The sequence below is a fragment of the Acinonyx jubatus genome, chromosome A1 (assembly GCF_027475565.1).
Source record: "Acinonyx jubatus isolate Ajub_Pintada_27869175 chromosome A1, VMU_Ajub_asm_v1.0, whole genome shotgun sequence".
Lineage (NCBI taxonomy): Eukaryota > Metazoa > Chordata > Mammalia > Carnivora > Felidae > Acinonyx > Acinonyx jubatus.
Window position 1 is genome coordinate 176,994,394 of NC_069380.1, and position 24,555 is coordinate 177,018,948.

At 35.9% G+C, this 24,555-nt stretch overlaps 1 protein-coding gene across 3 annotated transcripts; it reads right to left on the reverse strand.

Moving 5' to 3' along the window:
• Positions 1-2,982: 2,982 nt before the first annotated feature.
• Positions 2,983-23,311, reverse strand: SPDL1 (spindle apparatus coiled-coil protein 1). Of its 3 annotated transcripts, XM_015065768.3 has the most exons (12): positions 23,146-23,311; positions 18,342-18,528; positions 16,057-16,233; positions 13,583-13,777; positions 12,868-13,017; positions 12,670-12,768; positions 12,481-12,591; positions 10,163-10,303; positions 9,629-9,732; positions 8,821-9,008; positions 6,342-6,684; positions 2,983-3,796 (listed from the first exon to the last, which is right to left on the reverse strand). In XM_015065768.3, exons 2-12 carry the CDS (start codon positions 18,498-18,500, stop codon positions 3,649-3,651), a joined length of 1,815 nt encoding a protein of 604 aa, XP_014921254.1. In that variant the 5' UTR covers positions 18,501-18,528; positions 23,146-23,311; the 3' UTR covers positions 2,983-3,648. The 3 variants fall into 3 exon arrangements, with proteins under 3 accessions (XP_014921254.1, XP_026889871.1, XP_026889864.1); XM_027034070.2 differs by lacking the exon at positions 2,983-3,796 and having other exon boundaries at positions 6,010-6,684; positions 23,158-23,298; XM_027034063.2 differs by lacking the exon at positions 2,983-3,796 and having other exon boundaries at positions 6,010-6,684; positions 23,146-23,289.
• Between the last annotated feature and the right edge of the window lie 1,244 nt (positions 23,312-24,555).

The following is a 24,555-nucleotide window of genomic DNA, read 5'->3' on the forward strand; positions in this document are numbered from 1 at the left end:
AAAACAGGAAAATCAAACTATAAAAGGTAAATGGCTCCTAGTGGGAAAAAGAGGAAACAGGAACAAAAGACAGATTTCTTTAAATACACGTTACTTTGTAGATTTTACTTTGGATCCATATATTTACATAATTATTAAAAAATTAAAATATTAGGGCACCTGGGTGGCTCAGTTAGTTCAGTGTCTAACTCTTGAATTTGGCTCAGCTCATGATCTCACAGTTCATGAGTTTGAACCCTGCAGCAGACTCCATGCTGACAGTACAAAGCCTGCTTGGGATCTCTCCCTCCCACTCTTTGTCCCTCCTCTGCTCATGCTCTCTCCCTCTCTCTCTCTCTCTCTCTCTCTCTCAAAATAAATAAATAAAAGTTTTTTTAGAAATTAAAATATTTAAAAAAATTACCTAAATAAATTATTCCCAGAGTCACAAACTTGCCCACATCTAATTAACATTTATGTGAAGTTGAGACTTTAGATACTCTACAAGTGCTACAATATTAACTATTATGCTAAACTACATAGTATTAAGAGACATAACATAGGTAAAACACCTAGAAAATCAATAAAAAATTAGTTCCCTTTCACCAACACCTTACTTGGGGAGACAAAACATAATTCTTTTGCCATCTTTTTTCTCAGCTCATATACAGGGCTCATTTTGTCTAATTAGTGAAAACTGAATAAACCAAGGTTAGGAGTATAAACATTTGACCACAAGGTTACTTTTTTAATAATGATGGGGAAAATAAATGTCTATTAGAATAGTTACGTTAGTCTTACATTTTCCTTACAAAAATAAAGATTTAATGAACAGATTTATTAGTTTTGATTACATAAAGAAACAAATATATCCCTTATCCCCAACATGGACACCCTACAGGTACTTCAATAAAACTATCCTCAAAACTAAAAAATCTCCTACTCCTATTTTCTGTTAACACCACCACTCATCCATTCATATCAGATGTATCCTTTACACCAGCGTTCCACATCCTATTTGGTCAAAACCTCTTGACCATTTTGCTTCTCTAAATAGTATCTTGAATCCAATGGCCAATCTTCATTCCCACTGTCACTGCCTCAGTTTGCATCTATATTTCCTACTTGGAGTAACCAAATGGTCAAACTAGTCTTTCCTGCCTCAATATTATCTTTTGCAACATCCAATTTTCCATTATGCTTCTAGTGTTTTTATTAAAAATAAATTCAATAATGTATTCAACCTTATCAGTTTATTCAATAATTGCTTTTTTATATCAATTATTCAGTTGCTTCCTATCATCTACAATGGTTTTCAAAATACATTCTTAAAAGATTCAAGACTAAGGGGCACCTGGGTGGCTCAGTCAGTTAAGCATCCAAATTTGACTTAGGTCATGATCTCATGGTTTGTGAGTTCAAGCCCCATGTCAGGCTCTGTGCTGACAGGTCAGAACCTGGAGCTTGCTTCAGATTCTGTGTCTCCCTCTCTCTCTGTTCCTCCCCCGCTCATGCTGTCTCTCTCTCTCAAAAATAAATAAACATTTAAAAAATACAAAGACTCAAGACTCAACAGGAACACCTAAGGGTGATAAAGCAGAAGGTAGATGGATACGGTTCTCTTCTCATTCCTATTCTTCAACCTTTAATCACAGTTGCTCAGTTTGTCTATAGGATTAGAAATGTTGTTTCATGCCTTTACTCTTTGAACAGCTATTTCTCCCACCTGTAGTGCTATTCTCTCCATGCCTCAGGAAACCTCTGAGACACTGTAAAAGATGACAAAGATATAGGAAGGCCACAGACAGTTTCTTGTTTCCCTCTGTTATTACAGTACTTTGTATACTTTGCTATTAATAACCTCTACCACACTTTTCATCACTTACTAACACCTGTGCCCTTGGATTAATAACTTCTCTGACCTTGTTTTCTTCATCTATAAAATGAGGATAGCAAATACAAATATCTAACTCTCAGGGATGTTGGAAGGTTAAATGTGTAATACATGAAAGGGCTTAGAAGAATGCCTGGACATTAGGTTTATTCAATGTTAAATATGATTGTTATTACAAGTAATAACAGTACTACCACTACTCATCTATGTGGGTCTATTAAACTGAGCTCTAAAGGGTTATTTTTGCACCCCTAGCACACAGCTTCACATAACAACTCAATATTGGAAGGAATTAATGTATATTTTATAATATGCAATGAATATGGTCAATTATTTGTTATTATCCTCAGGTTAAAATTTTCATTCCCTGGTGCCTTCAGCTACTTCTTTTTGCAAGAGTTATTATTTAATGTGAAATCTCTAAATTGTTTAGAGTATGCTTTTTTCAGAAAATTAGAATTAAAAGTTCATTTAATTTCTTAGAAGTGAGAGGCAAGTTCCTTCTATCTAATATATTTCAATAAACTTAAGTAACTGACTGTGATGGTTAATGGTATGTATCAATTTGGCAAGGCTAAGGAGCCTAGACATGTGGTCAAACATTATTTTGGATGTTTCTTTGAGAGTGTTTTTGGATTAGATTAACATTTAAACCTGCAGACTTTGAGTAAAGTAGTTTGCATTCCATAAAGTGAATCGGTCTATGTATGCAGTTAGTTCAAGTCCTGTTTAGAACAAAAGACTGAGCTCCCCAGAGCAAGAGAGAATTCTGCACCAAACAGCTTCTGGATTTGAACTGTAACACTGGCTCTTCCTTGGGTCTCCAGCCTGCTAGCCCATCATGATGATTTTGAACTTGCCAGGCTTCATAATCACATAAACCAAGATCTTAACTCTCTCTCTCTATATATAAATAAATACATCCACCTACAGTATATGTATATATATGACATTAAGTTGTAGACAAGATTATAATCATTTAAAGGAAAAAAAAGTCTTTATTTGGAAAGTTTAGAATTAAAAATATATATTATATATATGTATATAAAATTATATAAATTATATACGTGTGTGTGTGTGTGTGTGTGTGTATATATAAATTATATGTACCAGGGAATTAAGAATTTCTGAAGTTTCATTTTACTTCCTTTATCCCCTTTTGATAACAATGTGTTATCTATACAGAGTAAAAAAAATAGGGGATCATTTATGGCAGTTTTAAGTTTCAAAATTATATTTTTCATATGCTTGAGACTTAAAATTTAAATCACGTGCATGAATACAAAGATAAACATAGATGCTTTAAACACTGATAAAATCCAGTTACAATATAATATATATTTTTAAACTAAGTTTTCTATTTTTATAATATAGTGAAAAACTAAGTTCATTAAAAAGTACATAGGAAAATGTAATCGTTAATGATTTGTGTTCTTTCCAAATATGTGACTTAGAAGGTATGTGTTAATGACACTTAAAAAATCCATATACAATGCAACAAATAATTTATAATAACACTTTCCTTCAGTTATTAGTTTATTTACTGTCATTAATAGAAGTTCCATGAAGAGTCATCATTTAAGGAACTCTCCTGCTTAGAATCACAACCAAATTTTAAACATTTGGTCAGAGGAACATGAAAATGCCAGGTCTTGGCACAACAGGTAGAAAGAAATAACCTACAAGGTTGTATACTTCTGATAAAGACAATCTTAACAAAGCTCCAAATCAACCTTTTGGGCAAGTGGTACCTTACTCTCATTAAAGTAAAGTCCTTACTGCTGAGGGCACTGGGTCTCTGGAGTTGATTTGGAGGACACGTATACAATAGGATGTGATTTCTTACAAGTTTCCTTTTCCAATTTGCTTGCAGTTTCTTTCCTTTCTTTAACTTCTGTTTGAAGCCTTGATTCAGCAGCTAACCTACAGGCATTAAAGCATCCACTCTGAATTCAAATATGGTTAAGAAAAATTACAGAAGAAACAATCTTCTCATATAATGGGCCTCTAGTGAGACATAATTGTTTGTATGTATATGAGGAAAAATTATAGGTGACTCCAATACCATTAAGAAAACTAAGTAACTGCCTCTCTAAAAGAGACTTTTTACGTCAACAGACTTAATATTTTAAATGTCCAAAGAAATATTTTTAACGCCGATAAAAGTCATGGCAAAGCCTAAATTTAAGAATTAAAATATAATGGGATGTCTACTATAAGCACACCTAACAAAAAAATTTAAATGCTAGAGCACAACTTTAATGTTAACATGACCTACAAAAGGAAAACACAAGATAAAAATAACATGGAATACTGAAGTGCATGAACACATGGCAATTTGTCTCATAAAAGAAACACAAAATTTAAATTGAATTTTAACTAGCAGAATAATCATTTATGAAAAAACAGTGAAGATATATTTTAAAAGGTTTATAAAGATTTAATAGCAAAATTATCAGTTAAATTTATAAAGCATGCAATAGTGAAGTCCCCAGTAAACCCATATTTACTATTGTAATATTATCATAGTATTGTGTGTCTAAGTTAATCATGCAACGAGCAAAGGCTGGAAACATATTGAGTTAGCAGATGGACTCACACATACACAAAAACAAACGTTTTGTGGTATTTTATTTTTGTTTCACTAGCCAGACAAAATTCCAACGTGCTACTTAATTTGAGTCAAACAAGTAGCTAAATACATTTGCTTAAGTAATTTTTATCAAGCAAAAAAGAGCAGAAAAAGAAATGAAGACAACACAGATAGCAAGGTCTGCACTGATTAATTCTGGAACTGCACCTCCAGAAATATACAATGGTCAAGCACACTTACACAATGAATCACATATATACAAACATAACCTATTGACTTCATTTCAAAACTACTTGGAACTCTGTGTGTGTGTGTGTGACTTATAATTCATTTGAAGTTACTTTTTCTTTGAGAATATTAGGCTTTTACCTTATGAGACTTATAATGTTACTATGTAAAAATTCAAGGAATGGAGTAATAAATTATAGATGATCTGTGAACAATGCTGACCCCTGCAGTCAAAAATCCTCATATAACCTCTGACTCCCCCCAAACTTAACTACTGATAGCCTACTGTTGATTGGAAGCCTTACCCATAACATAAACAAGTGATTAACACATATTTTATATATGTATCATATGCTGCACTCTTAAAGTAAATCTACAGAAAGGAAAATGTTAAGAAAATCATAAGAAAAATACATTTACAATAATGTATGGTATATAAAAAAAAAAAAAAAAAATTCGCATGGAAGTGGACCTGCACAGATGAAACCCATGTTGCTCAGGGGTCAACAGTCCTCTTAATAATAATAGCTGCTCACATTGTTGAGGTGCTTTCACTGTACAGTACCTTTAGTAGCACTGAAGACTTATTAAAAAAAATCAGGCAAAACATACAAAACAGCCCTTTTACAAAGGTGGGCTATGTCTTACTATCTTAACTCAAATACACACTAGTAAAATGTCTTATTCTGTACCTTCCCATCAAAGACTCATGTAGCCCTAGTAGCACCTTAAAGATCTCCTTTTAATAAGTAGACAATCCAACCTGTTTTCACATCAATATGTTTAATTTTTAAAATGTCTAAAGATACTCATTTTAAATGCATCTATCATTCCACTGCATACAGACATCCTTCATCATCTTTTTATTACCTTCTCCATCCTCATTCCTTTTTTCCCTACTCTTGGTCCTGCTACACTTGCCCTGAGCTTGTATCTTATTCTATCCTAGCTTCAGTCACTGTTACCTACCTTTTCCTTTCACTCACTTTCTCTTACCTTCCAATCTCTATTATTTTAATTTGTTTTAAAGATAAGGCCCTTAAAATGTTAATTCCTATAGACACGTCTGACACTTCCTCTTTGAGTCACAAACTCAAACATGCAGAAACTACAGGCTTTGAAGTTTTGATATAAAAATGAAAATGAATTACCTTTGATATTTAAAAATGTCAAAATCAAAGCTGTTTCTTGTAGACTTAGGATAAACAATTTCAAAAGCCATAAAAAAATTTCACCTAACAGTTTCTAGAAGGCTGAAATTTCTTAGACTACTAGAAAGCCCTTTTAGGACGTAAGTTAATTTTTCTTTCATGGTCACTCTTGAACTAGGGGAAAAATAACCAACTATACATTTCTTGAAACCAACAAAACATTCAGAGATGTACTAGACTGTGGTATTTCTGTTTCTTGAAATAGCAAAGTGTAACTCTCGAAAATAATTCCCTTATTCAGGAGTCCTTTCCCTTTGTAATCATTTTAGTTTTTCTTAAAGTTTTAAAAAAGTTGAAGGTAGGCAGATGAAATTGGGGAATTATACTACATGCAATACTAAGAAAATAGATAAAGAAACAGATAGCACAGTTCATGCAGCGATAGAGAAGAGATGGAGAGGTCTGCTGGTTGCCCTGAGGAAAATAGGACACTGACCTGGGAGAATCCGGGGTGTTTCCACTTCTTTCACTTAAGACTTCAGAATCTGCTGAAACTCCTATAAGTTTTACACACTTCTTTTCCTTCCTTGGCTGAGTATCCATGGGCAGACTCTTACGAGGAGACAGAATGACTTCTGGTGTATTTACAGAAACTGTCTTTTCTATCTGCAAGTTGTTATTTTCTGAATTGCTGGGACAGCCCTGTGCCTCCTCTTTCTGAGGTGGTAATCTACAAACTTCTTCCTCTACTGCACTTTTGGCACATACACTGTGAGGGGTGGTTATATCCACAGGCAGGACCTCACGCCTCTTTTTGGCCACAGGCACTTCAATTTTCTCTGAGGACAAAAACATTAAAAGTATATTCAGTCAATAAGTCAAAACAAAGACACTGTAAACATAAAAAGACAGAACTAGTTATATTGGTTTTTCTTTTCCTTTTCTTCATTCTTTTAAAACCCACTTACCTCTTTATTGAAATATATTGTTTCTGTCTTTTATCCCTTCTTTTTCATAGACTTCACTAACTGTATCTTTTAAAAGTTATCTGGCTATAAATTTTCCTTGGGAACTCAAAAGATTTGGCTCTCAGAATTAACACTTATATGTTCTCTTCTGATATTGTGATAAAAGTTACACAGGGCTTTATAAGACTTCAGCATGGAGGTGAGGAAGGATGCAGTGGCTAAGAGTCAAGGAATCCAGATACAAATCCTCATAGTAGTACTCTGTAGCTGGGTGACCTGGAGGAAGTACTTAACCTCACGAACTTTATTTTCTTTGTCTGTAAAATGGGGATTCAAAACACTTACTCCACTCAATATTGTGTGTTGTAATGACTACATGCAAAGAACAAGTCAAATTCTCTATGGCAATTTGTGCTTATTAGCCCCACCCACAAAGTATGTTCAAAATCTGAGTACTTCCACTGTGGATACCTCCCAAGTTCAAACCATAGTACGTCTCACTGCAGACTACAGCAATAGCCTTCTACCCCCACTGCCTAACATAACATCATTCCACCCCCTTTGCAGGCATACTTACAGTCACTAAATTAATTGTTCTATCTTTTCCCTATCCTCATACCAATGTGTTTTTCATTTTCAAAATCAAAATTGTTAGTGAAGGTGGGAGAAACCATGGGTGGACATGGGGTTGGTGTCCCTGCTCTACACTGTTCTTTTTATATCATTATCTTCCCTTTCTCTTGCATCAGATAGATTCTCCCTGAATCAACTAGATTCACGATACTTTCCTCTGTTTGCAGTGTTCAGTTCAGCAGACCTTTGAAATTCATAATGTGTAATTTTTAAGTAGGAAAGCCTATTAGAATCAGCAAAGAGAAAAAGGATGAGAAGAGCAGACTTTTTAAACTATAAAAAAGCTTACTATTACTGACAACCTCCCCACTACTATTGAGAATGACATGAGTCATGAACAATAATGACAGTCTTAGGTATGTGAACAGCATAGGAGCAAAAACTGGCTGAAAATCTATAACCTAAAACATGTAACAACACTTTTTTTTTTGCTTTAAGAACCATCACGTTATTAGGCTTTGTTTTATTTTTGGCCTTTTATTTTTTAATTTACAGACAGTAAAACTACTCTTTTTTAGTATGTAAGATGCAAAGCCTATATATTAAGGCTATTTTCTACCTCAGTGATCAGACTTGCTAGTTGTCCTCTAATATCTGTCCCACTAGTCTTCCTCAATAATAGATCCCCCAAGAATATACTCAATAATATTGTAATAACTTTGCATGGTGACTTATCATGGGGGGGTATCATTTTATTATGTATAAATATTGAATCATTATGATATACCCCTGAATCTAATAAAATATTATATGTCTATTACACTTATAAAAAAAAAAAAAATCCCAAGATGTAGTTGGGAATATGACCCCTGAGAATCAAGATTGCCTTTCTCAGCTTTTCTTGTAGGGGAGTCATGTGACTCAATTCTACTCAAGGATTATACTGATGAACAATGCAAATGAAGCCTAGATCCTGACACTCTGACCAGTTCTGGAATGTCTCTTCCAGACTTTTGTAAGGGGAAGAATTAATACCTATCTTTTTTAAGTCTCCATTTTTAGGTTTTCTATAAATGGTATTAACTAATACAGAGCCCAAACATCAGTTGCCTCAACAAAATCAAACTCTTTGGTATTATGTAGGGTGTCTGCAATCTTAAATGGAAAAATCTCTAAGGTTTTCAAACCTTATCAAGGCTCTAATATACAGATATCCAACAGAATACCTATCATATTCATACATACCCAGTATCCAGTTCTCTTATAATTTTCCTACATCTTTTGTAGGAGTAAATCTGTTTTATTAGATACAGATACATAACCATAAATTAGTTTGTAATGGGATTTGCATAAAGCTGTAGTAAGAAAAAAACTTGATATGATTTCTCAGGGTGTCTCATAATTTAAAAGACAACATAAATGAGACATGCATACCTTCAGGTTCATACTTCAGTTTTAACTCATCTAATTTAGCTCTCAGTTTCATATTTTCACTTTGGGAGAGCTGGAGGCATCTTTCATTTGCAAAAAGTTTTCTTTCAATATCCAAAGCCCGTTGGCTCTCAAATAATGCTTTCATTCGCTGTATGGACAATTCACCTTTAGTGCTTTCATTTTCTTTGCTATATAAATACAAAAAGGAAAATCAAGGAATATTAAAATAACACACAATATACATACATGTTTTATACACACACACACACAAGGTATATTGTTACTGCAAAATCTTTTACTATATACTTGAACTCTTAGACAAAAATACATTTTTGGGGGGTTTTAGATAAGAAAGAAACAATAAACAAAATAAGCTTTAACAATAGCATTTTCAAACAAAAAAATGTCATGCATTCTTCAAAGGAAATGGACAAAGGGGCAAAGTATTATTTCCGCAGTAATGCACGTACAAATAACTTAACTTTCAAGTGTTAAATTAGGTGATATTAATCTTGAAAAATTTAGAGTATAAGTACATTTTCTGTATTAAAGTTCTTTTCACTTACCAGTCTAAAAAACTAAACCCAAAGAAATCAAAATCTTTAATTATTCATTGAAAATATTTTTTCTTCAATAACCAGCACTAATTATATCTTCAATATATCTCATCTGCCACCAATATATTTTTGTTGCTTTTCTTTTCCAGAATTTCTTTTGGCAATGTGAAAACAAAAATTTGTAGTCACTAATACTACTTATTATAAGCAAGTCAAGAGTGTGTCCATCTTTCTAACCACCCAACACTTACTTTAAGTTGTCAAGCTTTATCTGAAGTAAATCTGTATAGTAAGTGTTATCTTCTGGAGTGTCAGAGTTGACGGACTGCCTAGATTCCGTACTTTCATATAAACTCTAAAGAAAACAACAATTCTTATTACTCAAAATGAATAGCATATTGGGTTAATACAGTTGTCCTTTGAATAACACAGGTTTGAGTGGTATAGGTCCACTCATATGTGAATTTTTCACAGTAGAGTACTGTAAATGTTATTTTTTCTTCCTTATAATTTAACAACACTTTATTTTCTCCAACTTACTTTATTGTAAGAATATGGTGTATTATACATATAACATACTAAACATGTGTCAATCAACTGTTTATGTCATCAGTAAGGATTCCAATAAACAGTAAGCTACTAATACAGTTTTGGGGGAGTCAAAAATTATGCAGAGTTTTGACAGCACAGGGGTGGGCATCCCTAACCCCTGTGTTGCTCAAGGATCAACTGATGTAAGATATTCAAACCAAATCTGGCTGCACTATTGAAGGAGTTACACATACCTTAAATTTCTCCAGGTTTCTGATTTCACCTAAGAGGTGTTTAATTTCACTGTTCTTCTGCTCCAGCATGGCAAGCAGCCGCTCCTGTTGCTCAAACTCAGTTTGAGATCCTTTCATTTGTAGCAATGTCGCAATTTGTAACTGGGGAAAAAAAAAAAAAAATTTACAATCCCACCCCCACCCCCCACAGAACTGAATTGGGGAGAGGAAAATTCTAACAATAACATTTTTGGTATAATGCATATTTTGTACTATACTACCCCCTGAACTCAGTTTGGAAACAAAACTAGCTATGTCTAATTTAATAATCTAATAATTTGAAAATATTTGTATCAATAAGTTTAGTTATAGATATAACTCTGAGTACTTATCTGAATACTTAGGAGTAATATCTGATAATAAAAATTATTTGTACTTCTGTGAAACATAAAATTGAAATGAATGGCTATGATCCAGAAGCATCACTTAGCCAGTAAATAAACCTGCTCAAATGCTATAATGTTATACTTTACTCATCACATCCACTGTCATTAAGGGTCTGCTGGGGTTTTTCTAAAATTTTGATTAACTTCAATAGTATTAAGTGGGAGAAATTATGAAGCTACTTATATTTATAAAGGTGAGATTCACAAATGAAAAGGATAGAAAGCAAAGGTAAAAGTCATCTAAGGACACTGAGGGAATCTTCAATACAAATATAAAGAAATTTATTTAAGAGCAGCACCTAATTATGACTCCACCTAAACCTGGAGTTGCATACCAGCTGAAAGGAAATTAACTAGAATCTAAAATTACCATTCCTTTCTGCCTTCAGAAAATTTTGAAGTTCTAAAAAGTATCAGTTTAAATATAGTTTGAGGAAAGCAAACAATATTACATTGCAGTTATGGTCACAAAGGCAGAAAGATGACTTCTAACATTTTTAAGGACCCATGTTTTGTTCCACTTCAGACTAGAGTCTAGACACATTTAGCCTAAGAAGATTCAGAATGCTACTTGCTGTCCCAATATCATGGGAACACTGGGAGATTAATCGTAACCCAACAAATATTGAAAGAAAACAAAAAGCAAATATGAGAAAATTTACAAAAAGTGTCATTCCTGGATTGGGGAGAGCCTCAGTAAACCAGGCAGCACAATCAAAATCCTTAAAAACCACAGATCTTTATTAAGTCAGTACTTCCTTCTACGCCAAGCACCGTGTAAGCATTTTACTATACTTTTATTTAATTCCAGGACAATTTAAGAGGCAGGTTCTATCATATCTACTTCATAGATGAGGTGACTGATGTTCTGAAAAGTAAAAATACTTGTCTAAGGTCACATAGCTAACAATGGATAGAACTAGGATTAAATCCCAAGTTCATCTAACACCAAAGTTTAATTATGACTTTTCATATTTCTTTGTAAATCTCACCATCCTAAATAAAAGGCAGGAAACCCTTCGAGACTTCCAGTTACCAGTTAAGCAAAACAGTTTAAGGATCAGGATTCTAAAAGCTGGGTACAATACTACAATCTTTATAACTTCCACATGTTTTTCTGTTACTGCCTGTTTGACTAAAATGACCAAAAACCCCTTAAATCAAAACATGCTTGACTTGAGGAACTGCAAGAAAAGGAAATCTAAATCCCACTCTTTAATAAGCCTTTGCAGGAGAACTGAAGAATGGTGACAGAGCTAGCTTCCATTGAAGTAGGAACCTTAGGGCTGTGCTAAGAGATGCCAGGACAACAGCAGGAAATAAAAACTTTTCAAGTTCTTTTCCCTACTACACAAACATTTATACATTTCTGGCAAAGTTATTGAGTAACCATTAAAAAAAAAAAAATCAATGGATGCTAACTGTATTACTACTAAATATTTACTAAGGAATTAATTTTTTAAATAAAATACAATAGATCTTTTAGTCAATTTTAAAATGTAGATTTTTGGGGGTGCCTGGGTGGCTCAGTTGATAGAGCATCCAACTTCGGCTCAGGTCATGATCTCACGGTTCGTGAGTTCTAGCCCTGCATCGGGCTCTGTGCTGACAGCTCAGAGCCTGGAGCCTGCTTTGGATTCTCCTTCTCTCTCTGCCCCTCCCCACATGTGCTCCATTTCTCTGTCTCTCAAAAATAAATAAATGTAAAAAAAAAAAAAAAAAAAAAAATTAAAAAAAATTTCAATTAAAAAAATATTTTTTTCTAAAATCATGCAGTTCTAGAAATAACTAAGTACATTCTTTGAATAAAAAGATGCTTTCTTTGATATATTTGTACATGTAATATGGACACAAAATAGGTTTAATAAGCCTCCAATTATGATAACTCGATACCTTCATTCTCTGCATCTGTTCTCTATTAAATGCATTTTGCTTCTTTAGTGACTGATACTTGACTTTCATACTGATGAACTGACGTTCCATTGCTGCCCTTCGATCTTCCACCTAGAAAATATTAACATGTGTAATTATTCTTGTATTAAGTGAAATGCCAATTTAATCAATGGAGTATTTGTTAAGTACCTCTGCAAACAAAGAGTTGCCTTTACTACTGGGGTCCAAGGCTTGCTGGAGGGCCTGGTCTAATTGCACCTGAAGATCTTGATTTGCTACACGAGCTTTCTAAATTTAAAAGAAAACAATTTAGCTGATAGGGGTTAAGTTAGCAAGGAAAAAACTTATTATAAATTGCAAAAAATAATGTTACCGTAATCACAGTACCTCTAAGGCATTATAGTAAGAAACTGCTTCTTTCTCTCGCTCCTCTTTTTCTTCTTTAAGACGGTCTACCTGGCGCATTAAATTAGTACTAAGAAGTTCTAGTTGTTCTTGTCTATACTGTAATTCATTCACTTCTTCTTTGAGGGTAGTCTATTCAACAGGAATTGAAAAAGAGGAAATTCTCCTCAATAAATCTTTCATTTAGCAGCTGCTCAGTTTATCAGCTGTGGTTCAAAACTAAAACTAAAGAACTAGTCAAAGGTTGTAAGGTGCATCATAAAATAATAAAATTATATTTTTCAGCAGGGAACACAATGAAAAGGTATCTTTCTCTCCTGTGAAGTTAAGACTTTAATTTTTAATTAACCTCAGCGCCTACAATAAAAAAAAAAAACCTACATTCATCTGCATATCAATTTCCATGAAACCAACATTTATATAGGGTTTTTAGATACAAACTAGGATCAGTTAATGACTCTAAATTCTTCCAGAGGTTTCATTAATCAGAAGGTAGTCTGCTTTACATAATCACATAATTTAAAGCTTTACTATGCATGAAGTAATCCACCTAAAAACTCTCTAAAATATTTTTCAATTAGTTACATCAAAATTAAGCCAAAAAGTATTTCAGCCTTAAAATTATAACAAAAACATGTAACAAAAATATGCAAGAAAAAAAAAAAAACTCTAAGAACATACATGCCATAAATATTACCTTCATACTTTCCATTTCAGTCAGCTCAATTTGAAGAGCCAGCATCTCTGAAGACATACTTTCGTGTACACGCTCAGACATTATTCTCATTTCCTCTGATTTACATGAAAGGAGTTCCTTCTGATGATCTACTTTGTGCTTCAGCTGCTTTTCACTAAGCCTAGCTTCGTCTAATTCTGCTTTTAGTTTTTCTAACTAAAGTAAAAAAAAAAAAAATGAAATCTTAAAAAATCAAAAGGTAATTGAAGGTCAACAGAATATATAGTTGCAGTACAAATTATTCTGGTAACTGCAGTATAACTATTTTGGAAGACAGTCAAGCTGAACAAAACAAATTACATTTTCATATAGTTCTAAATCTTGGAAAACTGAAAATATATAGTTTAAAGGGAACAAACTTATAGCAGAAGGATGAATTTTTAAGGGAAAGCCTAGATTTAGCCTATTTCATTCCTCCTATATAAAACTGGTAAATGATTGTATCAACCATTCCTGGGTTACTGTGAGGCTCTCAACTGAGATCAGGTGGATAAAACATATAACACAATGCCTAGTATTCACTACACAATTTCTGTTACCAACAAAAAACTTTTGCTTGACGTCCAGGGTTACAATTATCATCTATATTGAATTATCTTCAATTGTGTATCAACTTTCTTAGATTATATCCTGATATTTTCTATTTAAAATATAAGAGCCTTTTGACTTACTTTCCCTTTCCTATTTTCATAATGTGAAAAAAAAAATTTTTAGCTGAATGATCTATGTTGGAACGACTGACTGACCCAAATTTACTACATGATGAGACGATTAGGGTTTCCTATTTGGCCAAGGCTAGGCATCTTTTAATAGTGATATGCTCTGTCTTACAAACATACAAATAGTCCATATTAGTAATCAAAGTAAGTCTGGACTTGGCCACTTTGGCTATTGTGTGAAGAGTGAATGTTATGAGTAGCAACAATGGAGGCAGGCTACCTGGATAGAAGGTTACAATAGTAGTCTGGAGGAGAGATGATGGTGATCTGGACTAGAGTGGTAGCAGCACACATGGATGTTTTATAGATTAGGTTCTTAGAACTTGTTGATGGATTATATGTGAGAAAGAAGTGAAAAATTTCAGATAAAATGTGAAAATTTTGGCACAAGTGACTTGAGAACATCCGTTAAGACTGAAAATATTTTTGACTAATTTAGTCTTTGCTCCACCAAAAAGCCATCTCTTATATAGGTGGCTTTGCCTCAGACTCTGAGTATTTCCTACATTACTCTTTTACTCTTTTTTGTTTACATAATGAAAGCCACTGCTAAAACGAAAATAACGTGGCAAGGAGTGGGGGAAGAAGAACACATCATTATCAGTCATTGGTGTCTCAACTTAGATCAGTTTCAGACAAGGTGGATTACTGTTTGCCCGAATGAATGTAAGATGATTCTATTACCATGAAAGCATATTTTGATAGTCATGTTTTTCTGACAACATTTTAGGAAAAAATATAACCAGCTCAAATATATAATTTCAATGACATCATTACTTAAAATAAGAAAATATAAAAAGAGAGTCAGTTTAAAGAAATTAACAGTACAGGTGGTACAGATACATAGAAATCTTGAAGGATGCTACACGAAACAATGAAAATTAGAAAACAGGCTTCTTAGAAAATAGGCAAAAAGTCAGGAGAGGTTTTGTAGAGAGGGGTCTGGGAAGTAGGGACTCTATACAAAGAGGAGCCATGATAAAGGTTCTGGATTCCTTAGAAGTAACCTGAAGGCACTGGATAGTTGGGGGTACCAGAAAAGAATGGACAATTTGTATTTATGCATGAAATGAAGCCAGTATAACATGTCATTAGACTAAGAACAGCAACATGGACTTTAGAATCAGACAGCTTCAGTTCAAATCTCAACTGATTTCTGTGGTTTTGTCCAATTTACTCACTCTGTTTAAACACTGATTTTCTCATCTGTTAAATGGAGACAATCATGGTATCCTCCTTAAGGAGTTGTTGTAGGAGGCAGATCATATGTTATCAGTTAACCTTCAATAAACAAACTAGAAAGTATCAATTCTAATGTATGTTATTTTACAATAAATAAACTACGGGTTTCTTCTGTAGAATTACAAAGTAGATCACTAGTTGCAGTGAAAACTAGGAGACCAGTCTTTCTAAAACGGGACTGCCATACTATGCACTTTAAACAAGGTCATGGTGGTTAGCAAACTAAAACTCCATTCAAATACCCAGTTAATAAAATTAAATAATTGTATTCAATTAGTACAATGTTATTAATACAAGTCCCTCAGGTAAACTTGTTTCTCAGTGTTCCCACTCCCAACATTATGATGATGGAACCTTTGATCTCAGCTATTATGAATAGACAATATCAAGAAAATCATCATCACCTAACATTTACAGATTGGTAATTCCATAAGCATGAAATATTTTTGTTTTGACATACATAGAAATCCAAACCTTAGTTTTTAGTTCATTCACTTCCTGTCCGTGGCTTCTGCTTAGTTGTTCTTTTAATTGCTCCAGATGTGTTTTCTGTTGTTGTTTAACAGCTTCACATTCAGAGCTCAAACTTTCTAACATTCGACTCTTAAGCTCAACTTCTCTCTGAAGAGTATATTTTTCTTGTTCATAATTCTGAAAACAGATTCAATTATAATCCAATTACATAAAACTAACTTAAAGCCATCATATATAAGCACTTCTCACCTTGAACTGTTTCATTCCTACTTCACCTATTTGCTGCTTTCTACCTAACCAGCACATGTTAGATATGGAGTAACTTTGTAGCTAATCAGTCCTAAGAAAACCCAGAGGCTTTCAACCCATGGTACTCATGTGGTAATTGCTTCTATGCCCTGTTAAGGAAAAAAAAGGTGTTCATGGAATGTCAACATGTCAAGTAATCTCTGCTAGGGAAAACAAAAACAAAAATAAAAACAAAACAAAACAAAACATTTTATAGCACTTCAGCTTTCCTAGTGAGAATTACTTGGTTTGATAATGATATGCTCTACTTATGACTCTGAAAATAAAATAGTGGACTAGGTAAAAAATGAAATACTAAATTAGACCTTTCAGAATGTAGTCATCTGAGAAATGTTTACAAGTGACTTCTCAAATGAATATAGTGCAGAGATAAAAGGAGGATTTAAGAGGGCTTTTGCTTCTGACAGGGAAGTTTAAAGATTAAAAAAAGCATTAGTTCAAACTCCTTCAATAAGCTGTTAAAAATAAGAGAAAATTAAATAAGAGAAAAATAAGCAGGTTATTTTTACTTGCTGTACTTAAATACTGAGATCAAAGTTTAACCATATTACTGAGCACTTACTACATAAAACGGAAAACAGATTAATTCATTCTTTCAATAAATGTGTGCCAGACACTACAGATACAGCAGTGAACAAGGCAAACAACATTCCTTCTCTCATGGAGCTTATAATCTGATTTAATTAGCTGGATCAGTGAATGATGGCAACTTTACAAAACAGTCAGGGAAGGTCTCTCAAGCTGAGGTAACATTAAACAGAAATGTAAAGGTTGAGGACTCAGTCCAAGGGTTGGGACAGGGAATGAGCAATGCAGATGAAGGCAACAGCTCATGTAAAGCCTGTAAGGCAGGATTAGTATAGCTAAGAACAAGGAAAAATAGTTAAAGATGAGGTCAAAAGTAGTTAAAGATGAGTAAAGTAGTTGCCATGGGTCAGATCACATACAAATCTGCAAACCCCGGTAAGGAGTTGAGATTTTGTTGTGAATATAATCGGAAGTCATAGGTGGGCGTGTGTGCGTGTTTAATGTTTATTTTTGAGAGAGAGTGCACACAGGAGCAGGGGCAGAGATAGAGGGAGAGAGAGAATCCCAAACAGGCTCCATGACACACTGTCAGTGCAGTGCCCAACGCAGGACTTGATCACTTGATCCCACAAACCATGAGATCATGACCTGAGCCGAAATCAAGAGTCAGATACTCAACCAACTGAGCCACCCAGGTGCCCCCATAGGTGTGATTTTAGCAGGGCTGTAACATGATCTTTTGTTTCTCTTTCAATGGCCACTTGGCTGCTGTGTGAAGAATGAACAGTATGAAAGGCAATGAGGGAAGCAGGCAACCTGGTTAAAAGGCTACTGTAGTCTAGGGGACAGATGATGGTGGTCTGGATCAGAATGGCAGTAACATAGATGGATGGTCAAGTTCTTAGATCTTCCTAATGGATTAAACATGAGAAAGAAAGGACACAAAGATATTGAATAAAACCCCTAGAAATTTGGCTTAAATTATTTACGTTTACTAAGTAAGCTAAATTGCAAGAGAATGTTTTGTTAGCAGGCAGAGAATCAATGATTCTGTTTGTTACATTTGAGATGTCTATTAGTAGGCAATGGAATATACAAATCTAGACTTTAAGGGTAAAGTAAGGACCTGGTATAGTGTCATAGGACATTTAGGTATTATCTAAAGCTATGAAACAAGTGAGGTCACCAAGGAAGACTGCAGACAAAATAAAATCTAAAATCCAGTATGTGCTAAAGAGAACAATAACTTTTCAAATTCAGAACACACAGGGTCAGAAAGAATATTAGGAATTCATTTACTTCAGTTCCTTTTATTAGAGATGGGGGTGAGTAAGAACTAGAACTAAAATCTTCAAAAAGGAATCAAACTAATATTAATAATTTCTAGACAATACAAATCTTCAATAGCTAAGCACACCCTTATAAACAGAGGAGTCCCAGGGTCCTACCTCAGTCATGGTCATCATTTCATTACGACATTTATCCAACTGATTCTGCAACTCATTTTGGCTCTCTACTAGTTGTAAACCATATTGTGCAGCTTTTAGTCGCTCTTCTTCAACCTCTTTGAGCTTGCATCGAAGATCTGCAATTATATCTGCCTCCATGATTTTTTTTTTTTTTGCTTCTGGTCTACTGTAAACAGAGGAAATGTAAGTACTTAAGCTTAAACAAAATACTCCATACAGTAACAATAATAAAAAAAAATAGATATATCTTTTCCCCTAATACTACTGACATACAGAAAAACATAGCATCAAAGATATTATTCCTGACTTTTAAATGGTCAAATTTGCTTATTCTAAAAGAAAAGTCTGTTAATTCCATTACCTGATTTGAGACCAAATCACAGAGGAAAACAAAAACAAAACCTGAACACACCTGTTTCTAAGAAATGCAGGGAACTGTTCAGTTGTGTGCTAAGCTTCTTAAATACTAAGGTTGGATGGGTCTCATACATCACTAAACAGGTAATCAAGTTAAGAGAACAATGAAAGAAATCAAGAAACTTTATAGTAACATGACTGCTAACTTAAAATGTAAGAAGGCAGCTTTGAATAAGGTTTGTAAGGCAAAGACTCTCAGGTCCACAATTTTTTGAAACAGTGTTAACTTCTTGAACACATTAAATATGCTTTATTGACAACATGCTCCTAGTATTTTCCTAGTTATTCATAAGAAGACATGCAAAACAGAATCATGTTCAGAGTAACTAAAGAACATTTCTCTCATTCTAGATTTCTAATCAATGACTGAAACATTGTATATAGAAACATTCCACTGTAACTGGACCTTACTCATGATCCTTTCCAAATTGATCCCAGTCTCTCAGGCCAGATTTAAACTCAGCTTTGCATTCAAAGAGCAACAGGCTATTAATAAGGTGTTTCCCCACTCTCCAGTCAATGTAGTCATTCATTCACCAAATATTTTTTTTTAATGTTTTATTTTTGAGAGACAGAGACAGAGTATGAGCAGGGGAGGGGCTCAGAGAGAGTGAGACACAGAGTCCAAATCGGGCTCCAGGCTCTGAGCTGTCAGCACAGAGCCCAACACGGAGCTTGAACCCACAAACCGTGAGATCATGACCTGAGCTGAGGTTGAACGTTTAACCAACTGAGCCACTGAGGCGCCCCCAACAATATTTCTTAAAGCCTATGTGCTGAGCTCCATTCTGGGCATTTCAGATCCATCAGCATCCAAATGGACCAAAAGAAAAAGCACTCTTCTTTCATGAAACTTAACTTCCAGTGGGAGAAGATAAGCAAAAGTAGTATAATAATTAAATGCATTAAAGTGGAAATAAAATTAAAAAAAAGAACAGGATAAGGGAACTTAGAAGAGGTAGGAGTATTGTTAGTAGGATGAAATCTAAAATAAGCATTGGGGGAAAAGTCCTCAAGGGACTTAGGAGCAAAGCCTTGCAGAAGGTAAGAGAATTAGCCATGTACCTTTTTCCAGAAAGATAAAGGAATAGAGGTAGAAGGGTAGCATTAAAGTGGAAGGAAACCCAAGGAATGAACAAGAATTTAGATCAGAGGAGAGAATAGGCTAATTGGGCTATTGTGAGGACTTTGGCTTCTACTATGGGTGAAAGTGAGATTCATTACAAAGTCTGGAGTAGAGATCTGATACATTTAAAAGGATCATTTTGGCTGCTATGTTGAATAGTTTGGAGGGGAGCAAGTGACAGACCAAGTGAGATGATTGCTCACATGAGTGGTTATATAAGGAGTACGGAGAAATGGTCAAATTCTGCATGAAGCTTGGACATAAACCCAACATGATTTTTTAACAATTAAGTGTGGGGTGTATAAAAAAGAGAAAAGTCAAAAATATCTCCAAGGCTGGCCTGAGCAACAAGTAGAGCAGATTTGCCATCAGTTGAATCCACAAAAATTGTGAGCAAAAATTGTTTTAAAAAAAAAAAATCAGGGGCTTGCGGTGTCTGGTTGGTGCAGTTGGTTAAGCGTCATGATCTCACAGTTTGTGAGTTTGAGCCTTTCATCGGGCTCTGTGTGACAGAGCCCGCTTAGGAGTGTGTCTCTCTCTGCCTCTCTCTCTCTCTCTCCCTCCCTCTCTCAAAATAAATAAACTTAAAAAAAAAATCAGGGGCTTATGTTTTGGACATCATATATGTCAAGTAACCAGCTGGCTATACTAGTAGAAGGATCTGGGCTGGTAATATAAACCTAGGAGTTATTAACATAAATCCTTGAGCCTTGGTATCTCCAGAGTACGAGCATAATTAAAGAGAAGAGGACCAGGGTTTGAGGCATTAAGAGGTGGAAATAAGAAGTAAAGTGTACTTAGGCATGACCAATGAGGTAGGAGGAAAACCAAGAGCATGTGTTATCCTGGAAGCCAACTAAAATGGGTTGGAGAGGATGGTGGGAAAATAGGAAAACAAGTAGTTTTGCTGCAAAGGAGACTACTAGATAAACAGGGCAGTAGCTGAAAGGGGAATAGGTTTGTCTTTTAAAAACAACAAAAAAACAATTAAGAAAAAATAACAGCATGTGTATATGTCATGGGATAGAATCAGGAGAAAAGAAAAACTGATGCTAGAGAGGTCATGGCAAACTGCTAGAGAGATGAAAAGACAACGAGGTCTAATGTACAGGGACTGATTTCAGAAAGGAGCATGAATATTTCATCTAAAGTAAGGGAAAGCAAAGTATATGGGTACAGACACTGATAAGTAGGTAGATTAGTGGTGGGAGTCTGCATAAGTGCTCTTCTAACTGCTCCAATTTATCAGTGAATCAGGAAGCAAGGTCATTAAGAATGAAGATGAAATGGGAGATACATGATTTTAGAAGACAGAGGGAAATAAAAGGTATCCTATGTTATCCAGGGCTGGCAGTTACTGCTCTAAAATAGAAGACCTTTCCATGGGTGCCTGGATGGCTCAGTCGGTTGAGTGTCTGATTCTTGATTTCAGCTCAGGTCATGATCTCATGCTTCATGGGTTCGAGCTCCACATCGGGCTTCACCAGCTCCATGTGCTGTCAGCTTGGGACCTGCTTGGGATTCTCAACCCCTCTATACCCTTCCCCTGCTCACTTGCAGACACTCCCTCTCTCTCACACACAAAATAAACAAACTTTAAAAATAAAATATAAGACCTTTCCAAAGCTTGGTGGTGGGGCTAGGCACTAATTATTGCATTGTCAGTAATAATATATACTCCGTGAGGATCTACTATTTGCCAGACAGAGTGCTTCAAATGAATTATCTCATTTAACGGACATAAGTTAAATATTATTATAATCGACATTTACCAAAAAAAAAAGGGGGGGGGGGAACTAGCCCCAAGACATCCTGGCCGACAATATCAAGGAAGCCAAAAAACTAGCTCACATTCATTCAAAGACTTGCTAGAATTCTTATTGTGTGTCAGATACTATGCTATTAATGAGGACACAATGATGACCCCAAAAGTAGACAATACCCCTGCCTTCTTGAATGTAAGTCTGTTAGTGGAAAGGCATTAAATCAAATAAATGAACTGTAAAGATTTATAAGTGTGGTAAGTGCAAGAGGGAGAGATGTATCAGGCTGTAACATGGAGGTGCTGTCCTCAATTGGGAAGTGGGGTGGGGACAGAGCAGGGTTAAGTATGGGCAAGAAAGATTTCGCTGAGGAAGTAACTTTCCAGCAAAGGTCTGAAGGATGAATAAGAGTTAACCTATAAATCTGCAAAGAGGTAGCCAGGGTTGAATAACTACAGCTAACAGGTGCCAGACATCGTACTTGGTGCTTTGCATATGGTATCTAATTCTCTCAACAACTCCGTGAAGTATAAGGTATTTCCCCCATTCACACATGTGCAAACGGAGGCACAGAAAGGCTTAGTAACTTGGCCGGGGTAATCAGTATGTGGCTGAGATGGGAACGAGGGTCCAGCTCCGAAGCCTGGTGCTCCTAACCACATTTTAACCTCTCAGAAACATAACAAAGCATTCAGGAGGCAGGGAGCTCACGGATTCAGGCTGCCTTAGCTCTTACTCCACTTCCACAACTCACTGGCAGCATGAACTTGGACAGTTTAAGGTCTTCTTTGCTCATCCATAAAGTAAAGACAGTAATATCGACCTAACAGGGTTTTTGAGAATATTACACCAGCTAAGGGATGAAAAGCAATTAGAACCTGACACGCAGCTGTCTGCGGCCGCGCTGTCCAACGGAAATAGAATGCGAGCTACATCTGCGATTTTTAATTTTCTAGGAGCCAGGTTAAAAAAAGTAAATACAGTGAAATTCATGTTAGCAATATTTTATTCAGCCCAATACATCCAAAAACGCTATCATTTCAACATGTAATCTTTATAAAAATTATCAACGGGCCATTCCTCCTTTTGTGTAGTCTTCGAAATTCAGCCTGCATCTTCCATTTTACAGCACTTCTCAATTCGACTGCCACTAGTGGCTAGCGGCTACCGTACTGGACCGAGCGGACCCGGTGTTTGTTATCACCCGGAGGCCCAGGCGAGCGACCCCGTCTTCCGTAGAGGCAGAACACCCGGAGGTGGCCACCCCGCCCAACGGAAGATTGAGACCGGCTCGGAACCTGGTTGAGAAGAACTCCGGGTTCCGCTGAAGAAGTTGTTCCTGCTAAAGGCCTCCGCCTTGACCTGGACCCCAAGTTTCCCTAGGCCCTGCTTTCCCCCACTCCCCAGAGAGCACTCCCCTTTGCCGCTCCCACAGCTCCTCTCCACACGCACCTCCCTCCAGGACCCTTGCCCCTACCTCTCTCCTCACCCTTTTCCCCCGCTGCTGCAGCCAGCCGCTCGAGACGAGGGCTCACGGCGCCCAGGTTCGCGATGGCAACCCCACTTCACGACCAGAGTCGTCTACACATTCATTCAGCTAGTTCTCAGGTAAGCGCCAGGGCTTTTTGAATGCTGTTCCCGCGAGAACTCACAGGTATCGCGAGATGTTTCCCCCAAGCCGCGCGTTAAGGAAAAACTGGCAGGAACCTCCAATTGAGCGCCCCGCTCCGCCTACTGCGACTGCGCACATGCACGTGGCCAGACTGGGGCTTTGCGCAGGCGCAGACGTAGTTCTTTAGCTGATCGGCTTTACTCAGAGTTGTTCTGCGTGTCTTCCGGCGTCCACTTTGAATTGCCATATTGTTTGTTTTTTCACCATTACCTTCGGGAGAGACAGTGTCACTAAAAGGCGAGACAGTGGGAAAATCTGTGGTGTGCAGAAGCCTCTTGCTTCCTACCGCGGACTGGCCGGCTTGTGCTCTGAGGGCCATGCCCTCACATATCTCCCCAGGGTTCCAGGAGTCTGAATCAGTGTGACAGTGCCTAAACTCATCAAAGGACAGAAGCACAGTTACTGTTATAGAACAGGATGACAGGTATCATTATAATGGCATTGACATTTTTCAGTACAGTGTTAAATTCTTTGCGGATTATATCAGTTAAGTCCACAAACAGCCTTAGGAGGTAGGTAGTACCCTCTCTTTTTACTAAAGAAAACAGCCTCAAGAAGAAAGGTATATTGGTCAAATGGAAGAGCTAGAATTTGAACTAATGCAGTCTGCTGCTAGAGGCCAAGCTCTTGCGTATGTGTTTAAATAACGAATTTATGTTTTGTAAGCCTGATGTCTATTCATAATTCAAAAATTTAAGCAATCAGAACTAACAATAGCCAGAATATACTGAGCAATTCTGAGTCCTAGTAATTGTTCTAAAGGTCATGTGCTTTGAGATCATCTTTCTTGCCTACTTGAGCCCTTGGCCATAGCTCCTCTCTTTTTCATCATCAGTGTTTTTCTTCCCTGGTGGATCTTAGCAGCAAATAAGCATGCTGTAAGGACTTACATCTCAAAAAATAATTCTAATCTTCCTTGACTCCAGCCAGCTATTTGCTTCCCTTGATCACAAAATTCCTGGGAAAAAAATTGATATTGACTATCTTCATTATCTTTCCTTTTATTCTTACATTTTTTTCCCACTTAAGGTTTGGGTCCCCACAAGTCCAGTAAAAATGGCTGTTCTCAATGTCACCAGTGAGTTCTGTCTTTCAAAATTTATTACTTAGTCCTCATTTCTCTTGTATTATGGCAGAGGTGATCAGTCTTATTGAGTCTGGCTTTAGGTCTTAGGGTGCTACACCCTCCTTGCTTTCCTCTTTTCAGTTTCTTTT